At 43.7% G+C, this 12786-nt stretch overlaps 1 protein-coding gene across 3 annotated transcripts in view; it reads left to right on the top strand.

The window, feature by feature from the left end:
- The window catches only part of ctif (CBP80/20-dependent translation initiation factor), a 76850-nt gene that overhangs the window by 14652 nt on the left and 49412 nt on the right, over positions 1–12786 (top strand). For all 3 annotated transcript variants that reach the window (XM_083794248.1, XM_083794249.1, XM_083794250.1), the window contains exons 2-5: positions 6353–6540; positions 9939–10010; positions 10482–10610; positions 10849–10931. In XM_083794248.1, the coding sequence (XP_083650374.1) occupies positions 6364–6540; positions 9939–10010; positions 10482–10610; positions 10849–10931 (461 nt within the window). In that variant the 5' untranslated portion in view covers positions 6353–6363. The remainder of the gene's footprint in view (positions 1–6352; positions 6541–9938; positions 10011–10481; positions 10611–10848; positions 10932–12786) is intronic.

A 12786-nucleotide genomic window follows, 5' to 3' on the forward strand; every position in this document is an offset into this window, starting at 1 on the left:
GACCGGTTGTTCTCTCGGTCGGTGGTGAAAACCCGATCGCGAGTATCACAGTGCCTGTTGTCGGCCGTTGAAAAACCTTGTTTTCACCAGAAACAACATTCATTGTGCCGATTTGGATATACAGGCCATTGAAAGCAGCATCTTCAAAATGCCACTGTCACACTTTGACTGTTATGCTGACGAGAAGCAGCTAATGATTCCATCGGATCAAAACAGGCTACGGTTCTGGCGGGATCCATGTTAAAGCTGCTATAAGCATTAAGCAATAATATGTCAAAAGGTTTAATGACCTTTTTATTTTTTTTATTTTTTTGGTATTCAGACAGCCAGCAATGGGTAGAACTCTCCCAAAGAAAATGTAGTCTCTGTGACACATCTAGGGGCCACAATCTGCATTCAAAGATTTTCCTAGAAGCTTTGTCATTAGTCGGAAAAAAACCCGGTCGCAATGACTAACCAATCAGGAAGCAGACAGGCAAATCGACAAAAAAAATTGGAAGCGTTCTACCCATTGCTGGATGTCTGAATACCAAAAAAATAAAAAGGTCATTACATTTTTTATATATTATTGCTTATAGCAGCTTTAAGTAGCATTTAACGTGTCAAACAAGGGGTTACTCATGATTCTGAATCCATTGCAAGCATTAGTTTTGCACAAAAGACACTCCTTGGGCTAAAAACATTGCCACTTGCCCTTAATGTGCCCAATGTGCCGAAATGTGCTGACCTCATCACATTTATGATGACGGCTATGGTTTTTTTTTTCGTGCAAAACTAATGCTTGCAATGGATGCTGAATCATGAATGACCCCTAGTTTGGCACATTACATGCAACTTAAATCATAATTAAAATTAGACATTCAGAATCAGAATCAGAATCATTTTATTTGTCATTTTCCTATGTACTTGCATACAAAAGAACATGAAATATCGTTTCCCCTCAGTTATTGGCAGTGCAACATAAAACATAGAGCCTATTTAAAAACACAAGCTAAAAACTAAAACCAACATGGACAAACATTTAAAAACAAAACATTGTTGCCTTTATGTTATTGATGTTATTGTTAATGGTACCCAACGTTCAAACCCTGAATTTACCATGATCCAAACTTTATATATATGTTATTTAATGTTATTTGGATGACCCTAAGGATCATAAAAAACCTTGAATGATTACTATTGCAATCTCTTTTGTAACAAATCTTAGATTGACTGGCCAATTACCGTTCAGGAATATGACATACCCAATCCCTACTCTCTCTCTCCCCCTTCTATCTTCTTATGGGCATAAAAGGGCGCCAATTCCGTCCTCAAATTGAGGACACAATTACTAAAATTATTAGTTGGATATTATGTGTGTATGTTCCTTTTAGTAAATGTGTTGTTACTATAAATACAATTGTACGAGACAAACAAACAAGAGCAAAGCTAGAGAGAACAACCTAGCTTTGCTGTTGATTTCTACAGAGGTTGATGGAGGCAGCAGATTGGCCGTTGGCCAAAACAAGAAACTGTGTAGGGACAAGACTTACAGTACTGCATGAGTGGAAGTAGCAAATGACTGGATGAATGATGGGATGCATGGGAAAATATGATAATTGATAGACAGAGAGGCAGAGGCAGGGAAACCCAAAACTAATGTGTGCCAATAAATAACTTAACATAATTAGTACACTATGTTTTTTTAGCAGGCATAATCAAAGTACTTATTGTGATACAGCACCTTGTCATGACCTCAGAATGGGCCAGTGGCCTAAAGTAAGACCAAGTCTGATTTATACTTTGATCGTTGTGCGCCAACATCAGCCAAACTACAAGCTCACAATGCTTTTCAGAGACGCATCACCAGTTAATCGATTGTTCCCCCCCCCCCCCCCCCCCCCCCCCAGGTGAAAAGAAGCGGCTTGGACTCCTCATGCTTTGAAGGAAGCGTGAGGTCAGTCCGTTGCTCTCCCCAGGTTGGCAGAGGGGCCCACTTGCAATTCCATCCCGACCCACAAAGCATTATCTCAGTGGTATAGTAGGATATAAAATCCCAGGACTCCCCAGTGAGTTCCCAGGCAGCAATCTGCAGGTACCATCCTACTACTGCTCTCCAGGGGTAAATCCTCTTTGCATGGCTGGTGATCAAGCATTGATGTAAAGAAGCTTATAGCAGCAACAGGCAGTGATTGGGTCACATGCAGTGGTGGAATACTAAGTACATTTACTTAAGTACTGTACTTAAGTACAATTTTTAGGTATTTGGACTTGAGTCCAATACTTGAGTATTTGCAATGTCCAATACGTTTACTTCTACTTCACTACATTTCAGGTCAAAAATGTGTACTTTTACTCTGCTACATTTATTTGTACACTTTAGTTACTGGTTGTTACTTTGTATAAAACATACATTAAGTGATATGTTTAAAAGGTTTGTTAAAATGTTAAAGCTCTATAGTCGGGATACTAATTTTGTCCAATCAGGAGATTTCCTCTTAAAGGGTTTGAGACGCAGAGAGACACCTGAGCAATGACTCAATAGAAATTAACACCCCGAGCGGCATGGACGGAGTTCTCCGTTCAATCAATTAGTAACGCCCAGCACTCAGGACGGAGATTGATAAAAGGACGGATGACGATGAAACCGAAAATCTTAAAACGTGAATATCTCTTGATCTAAATCATTCCGTCCAATTCTAAGCAAAGATGATGTGTTAGACGGCCCATCGCCGTCCTGTCGCTAGTCGCGTTAGAATGAATCATACCTCCCGTTGTTGTCGATCGCCTCAGGAGTGTTTTGGCTACATCAAGCTACTTCCGGGATAGCGCCTGGTCCGTCACTAAATGTGCTCCACTGCTATAAATCGCTGGGCACTCTGATTTAATGGATTCAATAACCCCGGGCGTTTGGTTAACAGAGCTACACTTATTTAACACTTGTTTTAACAGCAAAGTATCACTTTCACCCCCCCTTTAAGCGTGTGCTGTAATCTATAGAATTCATTTTGGATGGAGTAATTTCAAAATTGACATACTGTAGTTTAATAGGTTCCATGATCAAAGCCAAGGATTAACTATCTTTTTCTAACTTATTTTTAATCCCACGATTCCGTAATCCATTTTTCACCCGGTGTCAATTGCCTAAAATGTAATCCTGGGTGTTACTCTCCCTCTGCCAACCTGGGGAGAGCCCCAAACTGAGCTCATGCTTCCTTCAATGCATGAGCAGGTTCAAGGTTATCTTTATTTGTCTCCCTTGGGAGAAATTTGTCTTGGAGACAGAGTCACAGCTGCATACAAACACGTTCACATACCAAAAGAAAAAACACCATGAAACACCCACATACACAAAACAGAGATATTGCACACATTCCCTTGATAAAGTGCAACTATAGTCATTAAAGTGCATTCTGCAATCCCTGATTGAGCATTTTAGTTGACAGGGGAACAAAAGAGTGTTTAAATCTATTATATACACATCGTGGAGTTCTATACCTCCTACCGGATGGCATTAGCTCGTACTCTCGGTACAGTACATGCAAGGGGTCAGATACAATATTCCGAGCCTGTCTCACCACTGCTTGTTCAAAGATGGCCTGGGGAGTGATGGGGGGGTGGACATGCCCATGATCTTCCCAGCCATGTTTGCTAGCCTACTTACTTGAGACTTGTATATCACAGTTAGATTGCCAAACCAGCTGGATATACCGTATCTTAGGATTGACTCTATACTAGCTCTGTAAAAGGTCAACATGATATTTCTACTGACTCCAAAAAGTCTTCTGAGAAAGTGTAGACGTTGGTGTATCTTAGAACACAGTGTTGTAACATGCATGTGCCAGCTCAGGTCATCGATCTGTGCTCCCAGATATTTATATGAGGGGACCTGTTTGATGTTATGGTCATGGACACTCATTATACTGTGGTCTCCTATGACCTCCTCTGTTTTGTTTACATTTATTTTCAGATGGTGTAGATCACACCACTCTATAAACTTGTCTACTCCCTCTGTATGGCTGAGGATGTTATTATCACTCTTGAGCAGACTAAGTATCACAGTGTCATCGGAGAACTTGATAACAAATTGATTTGGATGTGAGCTGACACAGTCGTCCGTATACAAGGTAAACAGAAAAGAGGAACTGATTGTTCCTTGAGGCACCCCTGTACTACTCAGTGTCTCCTCTGAGAACACCTCTCACCCTCTGGTCTAGAGAGAAAAGAAAAATACCATTTAATTATAAAGGGGTTCACATTTAACTGAGCTAATTTACGCAACAGAATGTCTGGATGTATAGTGTTAAAAGCCGAGCTGAAGTCGATAAAAAGTAATCTGGCGTATGCCACCTTACTTTCCAGGTGTTTCAAAGTGAGATGAGCTACTGTAGATATTGCATTGCATGTACTGCGTTTTTTAGAATATGCAAATTGATACTGGTCTAGCTGGGGTCCTACCTCCTTTCGGAGTTCCTCTGTCAGGATCCTCTCCTGTGCTTTTAGTACATTAGATGTTATAGCCACAGGCCTATAATCGTTATTCTATTGGACATGCTTTCTTCGGGATTGGGACTATCACTGATTTTCTCCAGATCTCAGGCACTGTATGTGGAAAAGCCTGTGCCAGGCTGGGGCTAATTCCTCAGCACACGTTTTTAACAGGAAAGCATGCATTCCGTCTGGCCCTGTTGCTTTATCGGTCTGTATGGTTTTAAACACTTTACAGACGGTGTCCTGATCTATTACCATCCTGTTATTAACAGCATCACAGTTCAGTTCATTAATCACCTCATAGCATCCCTGAGAAGTATCACATTGAAAGCGCATAAAGAAATTATTGAGCTCATGCGCTCATGGCGCTCTCATCTAGAGCAAAGATGGGCTTCCTCTCTGACTTCATATTAGTCATCTCCCTGATGGAGTCCCAGAGTCTTTTTGTGTTCGAGTTGGCCAAGTCTTGTTCCGCTCGTTCCTTAAACTTATTTCTGGCTTCTCTCATTTTTATATTCAGTTCCTTCTGTGCAGCCTTTAAGGCTGCCGTGTCTCCTGATCTGAAGGCCACCTTTTTCCTATGTATACACTCCTTGATTTCATTCGTGAGGTATGGCCTATTATTATTAAACTTAGTTATTATTTTCTGTGGCACAATCATTTCAACACAGAAAGAAATATAAGCTGTAATAGCCTCGGTGGCTGTGTCAATGCTAGCATCCTCAAAGAAAATGTCCCAGTCAGTACATAAGAAGCATCCTTTTAGCTCCTCAGTTGCGTCCCTAGACCACACATTTAGTGTCTTTTTTTACCCGTTTACTGGATTTAAATATGGACCGGTACGATGGAATCAGATAGACAGTGTTATGGTCGGACATGCATACATTTCTATGGTCGGATGTGCCGAGTGGGGGCCTGGCCCTGGCTGTGTATGCTCCCCTAATATTACCATAGCACTTATCCAGTATTTTCTCCTTCCTTGGAATCCTGGCAGAAATGTCTCCAGTTTGCAGTGGTTCATGTCGCCCAGAATCAGCATGGTCGCGTCTGGCTTGTTCTGTAGGTGCTGATGCACACAGTCAGCGATCCGACTCGCTGCTCTGGTGGCGTTAGCATCTGGTGGAACGTACAGTATACGACACACACAAATATGTTGGAAAGCTCTCTTGGCAGGTAGTATGGTCACTTCTTATCACTTATCACCTGACAGGGGGAGAGTTTCCCCGGTTGGACGGAACACGTTATTCCGCGTGGAAGAGTCTTGTAACTGGCACAAGAATTTAGTCAGACACAGACGGACGGATGGATCATGCGATGCTGCCATTCTCCACTGCTTCCGTAAACTATAATCACGGCCACCCAACGCTCATGTCAGGTTAAACGGTTTGCCCGTTTTGACGGATGAAACCTTAATGAAATCATTAAACCGTATTAAACTGCGAAACCGAAATATCGCACAACCTTAGAAGAAACACGTTATTCCAACTAGTTCCTTTCCCTCCATCAGGCGCCCTTCATGCTGACCTGGGGGTGGCAGTTTAGAGACCAGGATAACTGCATGTTTTTTGTGAGGGTACCTACCTACCCTAGGGGACATTTTTTTTGTGGTATTCATACAGCAAACAATGGGTAGAACGCTCCCAAAATGAAGATTGCGGCCCCTAGATGTGTCACAGAGACTACATTTTTTTGGGGAGCGTTCTACCCATTGCTGGCTGCCTGAAAAAAAAAGAAAAGAAAAAAAGGTCATTAAAATCTTGACATTATTGCTTATAGCAGCTTTAAGGGTGTTTTTATTCAATTCTTTGTCATACTTTGTTTTCAGTTCACTAACGTATTTTCTCCCCCCCCCCTCCCCCATCATCATCACCGGCACACACAGGGCTGGTTGCCATGGAGAACTCATCAGTGGCGTCTGCGTCGTCCGAGGCAGGCAGCTCACGCTCCCAGGAGATCGAGGAGCTGGAGCGCTTCATCGACAGCTACGTCCTGGAGTACCAGGTGCAAGGCCTGCTGGGAGACAAGGCCGATGGCGAGCCGGACGAGGACAACGGCATCAAGATGCCACAGGTACACTGCACGCCACTCACAAGTATTACATCATCGCCTGATCGCAAACGTTTGAGATGATCGCAATTATTTTTTGCATGAGCGTCAATCGTTTCCATGTTGATTTTTTTTCTCCAAAAATAGCGGAACGTTTTGGAAAGAAAAAATGTCTGTGATTTCTTTTAGTTATTTGTCATAATCTGCACTGTGCAATTTGTGATTGCGAAGCCTAAAAGGCAAACGGAAATACAAATTGTAACGTTCCAATGTTCAATGCAAAAAGAAAATCTTTAATCGCAATTATTTGTGTGACAATTAATCAACTATTTTTTTTAATCGTGACACAGGTCAGCTTTTATTAAGTCCCATCCCGTCTGTATTGATTTTGACAGAAAAGGTTATTATAGTCATTTATAGGGGATTCACACTGAGACGGACTGAGTCTGTTTGATTCGAACCCGAACCCGGTTGCTGGCCATGATTCACATTGGCCTTGATTTTTCCGCACCCGAGTACACTTCATTCAACTGTATGCAATGCTTTCACATTTCAGCGATCCATATCCGAGTACACTTCATTCAACTGTATGCAATGCTTTCACATTGCAGCGATCCATATCCGAGTACACTTCATTCAACTGTATGCAATGCTTTCACATTGCAGCGATCCATATCCGAGTACACTTCATGCAACTGTATGCAATGCTTTCACATTGCAGCGATCCATATCCGAGTACACTTCAATCGGTCCCGAGACTACTTTCATGTGGTCCCGGGTACCGTTGGGTGATCCGCTCCCGGGAACGGTACGCAGTATTATACTGTAGTTAGTCTAGTTTTAGTCCACGAAATTGCATTTAGTCAGGCCTTGATGGCGTGGTAATGCCTGATTCTTTTTAATTGGATGCATGCTGAAAATGGCCAAAATACAAACTCACAACGCGTCGCGCTGCAAAAAGTCGTACTGATTTGCCAAATATTTGGTTGCCACGCCCACTTGCAATGTCTTCAAGCCTTTGGTCTCAAGTTGTGAAGTGTGAAATACGTGAAGCTACAGTATACCCTTTTGGAAACCGTCAGCTACAAGCTTCGTCATGCGACCATGGCTCACAAACCGTGGATTCCCAAGCCAACTTACTTTATTTTAATTTTATATTTAACCCATTAAGTCCAGAGGCCGATTCTACAAATTCCTTCTAATAGTTCTCACACTTCTCACTCACACTTTCATAATTCAAAATTATTCAATAGCTTTTAGACATCGCAAATAGACTAGAGCTACAGTATTGTACAAAGAACAGTCATTACAGTATGTATGTACACAATGCTACTTCCTACACTCGTCCCTTTCCCGGTGCTCTACCTTTTAAAATCAAAGGTTATGTATATGCACACAGGGCAACTGTAAGTGGGTTAGTTTACCCCCCTGGGGTTACAGTGCCAGCTGTGCGTTCGCTAAATAGCTCAGAGAGGAAACGCAATGCTGCTGTAGTCAGAGAGGCCAGACTGAGATGGTTTGGAACTTTGGACATGTACAGACTCAGAGAAGGGATATTGGTAGAAGGATGCTGAGGTTGGAACTACCAGAGGAGATGTATGGATGGGGTGAAAGAGAACATGAAGTTAGTCTGTATGAGAGAAGCTGAGGACAGGGTGAGATGGAGGCAGATGATTCGCTGTGGCGACCCCTGAAGGGGACAGGCAAAAGGAGAAGCTGTAGTCAGAGGGGTGTGTGTGTGTGTGTGTGTGTGTGTGTGTGTGTGTGTGTGTGTGTGTGTGTGTGTGTGTGTGTGTGTGTGTGTGTGTGTGTGTGTGTGTGTGTGTGTGTGTGTGTGTGTGTGTGTGTTTCTAGCATTGGCTATTCAAAAATAGTGGATATACAAGCTCACAATGAGCTTGTATATCTGCTATTTAAAAAAAGAAACAAAACAAATCTTGAATAACAAAGTAGTTTGAAAACAACTGATTTAGATTTAGAAGGCTTTTGTAGAATCGGCATCAGCAGGTCTTAATGGCTTATTATATTTCCGGAAATGGTGCTGATATGGTGTGTTGTAGATGGGCCCCTTAGAGTATATATATTTATAGAGAAGGCACCCAGAGGAAATCTTGAGGCGAAATGGACATAGTGGCCGAATGAAGGTATTGCAGCCTGGCCCCAAACACATGAACGTGCTGTCCGTTGACTATCATTGTACACGTTCACGACGGACGACGCTCGTGCGCGTTCAACGGCAGCACGTTCATGTGTTTGGGGCCACTCACCATTGCAATCCGTCCCAGAATGCACTCTGTTCCTACCAGGAAGGAGGAGTGAATCCGCCTCATGCGCTTTTGAGCAACTCAATGCAAGTGGATGGGAGGAGAACTCGGGTGTCTTCTCTATAGATATATATACTCTATGATGGGCCCCTGGGACCGTCCAATGGATCCATGGTGCTGATATGGTGTGTTGTAGATGGGCCCCTGGGACCGTCCAATTAGGCCGCTTGGGCAATATATCGATATTACCGTTTATCGCGATATTTAGAATCAATATCGGTAATATCGTGGAGTATATAAATTATATCGAATACCGATAATACCCAATATCGTAATTTTACCGTCATGTAAATATGGATTTTCTTTTAAATAAACATCTACATTACTGTATGTGTGTGTCTGTGTGATGAATTTACAAGTATTTCATTTTAAACAACTATAATTTGCCTAATAACTTAGTGTCCATGCATTGACTGCATGGCACTGACGCTGAATTACGGCGACGAGGCGACAGCAGCATTGTCGGACCGCCTCCGCCCAGGAAAGCAAACAAAACATGGCGCCGGTGAGAGTAACAAGTCCTAGCAAGTTGGTTCGTAAAAAAACATCTGGAAATACTGCTGTTCCAGCCAAATTAAAAAGGGTGATAATCGATAATACCGATAATCGCCATATTATTCACGGTATCAATACCGATATCCAAAAATCAATATCGCCCAAGCCTTCGTCCAATGATATGGTGTGTTGTAGATGGGGCCCCTGGGACCGTCCAATGATATGGTGTGTTGTAGATGGGGCCCCTGGGACCGTCCAATGATATGGTGTGTTGTAGATGGGCCCCTGGGACCGTCCAATGGATCCATGGTGCTGATATGGTGTGTTGTAGATGGGCCCCTGGGACCGTCCAATGGATCCATGGTGCTGATATGGTGTGTTGTAGATGGGCCCCTGGGACCGTCCAATGGATCCATGGTGCTGATATGGTGTGTTGTAGATGGGCCCCTGGGACCGTCCAATGGATCCATGGTGCTGATATGGTGTGTTGTAGATGGGCCCCTGGGACCCATGGATCCATTCCTTGGGGATCCCCAGACCATTTATACCCTCCACCTACATTCACTAGCGATATATTTCTCACTCTCTCTCTCTCTCTCTCAGTGGACAGACGAGTGCAATGACAGAAAAGATGGAAGTTGGTCATCTTCATGGGGACGTGGCTCATCCAAACCGGTACGTAACTGTGTGTGTGTGTGTGTGTGTGTGTGTGTGTGGGGGGGGCATCTTGTGTGTGCTTTCCTCTGTGCACCTCTTTTCCATCACTGCATCCATTGGCATGGTGTTACTGTGTGTGTGTGTGTGTGTGTGTGTGTGTGTGTGTGTGTGTGTGTGTGTGTGTGTGTGTGTGTACTGGAGCCTAAGTCCTTCCATTTTTATACACTGCGAAGTTCTATTCACAGCACAGTGTACTAGACTTGACTATACCTGCATGTTATACACATTACACAGTTAGCAATGTTGAATCCCCAAAACACAATTACCGGTAAGTCATTATTAACAATTATAACAATGTATTTAATTGTTATGATCATGACAGGCCTACTCACTGACAGTCTTTCTCCCTGGCTCACTCAGTCTAGGGTGAATGTGAGCGCCGTAAAGTTGTTTTACTCCTTGCCATTCTTTATCCTTCTCTCTCTTTAGGATGAATGGGAGCACAGCAGTAATGAAAGTACAGGCTCCAGACCCAGCTCAGGTTCTAGACCTGGCTCTGGATCACGCTCTGGTAGCAGGGGCCGAAACAACCAGTTCAAGGGCCCCACCAAAGTACAGGTACATATTGTTTACACGCATCTTTATTCACGGTGTACAGAGAAGGTGGCTATATATATATATATATATATATTTGAGGGGCTTTTACGCCTTTATTGATATGATGGTAAATGGTGCATTTATATAGGGCCTTTATCCAAGGCGCTTCACATAGATTGTGCATTACATTCACACACAAATTCATACACCGATTGCGGCGGAAGTACTTATCTAATCATAAAACTACTCTGTTTTCTAGAACGGAACGGAACGGAATCGAGAGGGTTCACTGGACATCCTTGGGACAGACATCTGGGCTGCTAACACCATGGACTCACACGGGTAGGTACCCAAGTGTGTGTGTGTGTGTGTGTGTGTGTGTGTGTGTTTGTCTGTCCGCTGCTAATCTATTTTACTATTAAATAGCCTGGGTCCAGCCCCTGAATCGCTAGACTGTCATTCAGGTTCTGGTGACACTGTAGAAGCCAGGGTTTTCTCGGTTGAAAACTGGTGGCCCGGCCTGATCGCGATAATCCAGCAACCAATCGCCAAAGAGTCCCACTTTGGCCACGCCCCCATCTCAGAAAATTGCTGCAGGCTGAATAATAGAGTGAAACGCCTGTCAGGCTAACTATTAAACCAATCATTGTCAAATTTCTTGCTGGCATACCAGCATGGTATTATAATTCTGCCTTTTCATTTTGGTCCAAGCCCATTCAACTCAGTACCAGCTGTCGTGAGTCAGACTTTGGCAGAGCATAGTGCTGATGATTGGCAATGTTTGCAGTTTGCACCAGGATTTTTTATAAATACATGCCGACTCTTGAAAGCACGTAGCGTTGTAGAGGTGGTGAAAGTGCACGATGGATATTTTGGAGGATGTGATGTGACATCCCGGGACAAAGACAGTAGACGAGGGGGGCGCTGTTGTACAACCTAGGATGTAGACGCGTTTTCTGCAAGCTCCGCAAGGTCTATTTAATATTTTACTTTTAATCTGTCCTAACTGAAGTGGGACCCAACAAAACAACAACATTACATCTATATACTCGTTTGGTCATAAATAAGTCGCAGTACCGAAGCTACAATGAGCCGCGGACCCAAAGGCAAGTCTTCAAAGAATGGGGCTAATGCTACTGCTAACATCGAGCCGGCTTCTTCTGCTAATGCTAAGCCCCAGTGCACCTCGGACGAGGAGGAAGACTCTGGAGGCGCACTTACTCCGAAATTGCTATCTAAAGCACTGAACTCACTTAAAGACTCTGTTTTTGCTAAGATTGAATCAGCCAACCAGGACCTGCACGCCGAAATTAAATCCGTAAAGCACGAGCTGGTCGCCTCAATTGCCGGCGTACAGGCCGCACTAACTTCGCATGAGGAACGCCTCTTGGAGTTAGAAAAATCTGCCACTTTTACCGGTGACTGTGTTACGGATCTTCAGACCACAGTGGACCGGCTCAAAGAAGAAGTGCGAACCCTACAAGCACGTTCTGAAGATGCTGAAAATAGGTCCAGACGCCAGAATTTGCGTTTATTGGGGGTCCGGGAGGGGTTAGAAATGGGGAGACCAACAGAGTTTGTTTCAGAACTTTTAAAAGAACTGTTCCAGCTGCCTGAGGCTCCCTTACTGGACCGAGCTCACAGATCATTGCGACCAAGACCGGCGCCGGGAGACCCCCCTCGTATGTTCATTATGAAAGTACACTACACCCGGGACAGAGACGAGATGCTGCGCAAAGCTACCCAAGGTTCCCTCTCCTATCAGGGGATGAATGTGTCTCTCTGGCCCGACTACACCGACGCTGTGAGGAAGAAGAGAAAAGCCTTTGGAGATGTACGCCAGAAAGTAAAAGCTATCAATGGAGCCGTCGCCAAGCTGTACTTCCCCGCTACCCTCCGGGTCAGTCTCCCAGGGGAGAATGAACGTTCCTTCACCGACGCTTCGCGAGCAATGGAGTTCGTAAACCAGTGGACTCCAAGCACCGATTCACCGGCGTGATTTCCTACCAAAAGAGCTAAGTGTGGCTATCCTGCCCTGTAGGCCTATGCATAGTTCTCTCGCTCTTTGGGACATGACACATTATAACTAAGGCATTTTATTTTATTTTATTTTATAATTATCGTATTTGTCAGGTATAATAACTCATTATGTATGTACGTGCGTGCGTGCGTGACTGAATAATATGTACAGCCTCTA

Source organism: Protomyctophum parallelum, assembly GCF_964188405.1.
Source record: "Protomyctophum parallelum genome assembly, chromosome: 21".
NCBI lineage: Eukaryota > Metazoa > Chordata > Actinopteri > Myctophiformes > Myctophidae > Protomyctophum > Protomyctophum parallelum.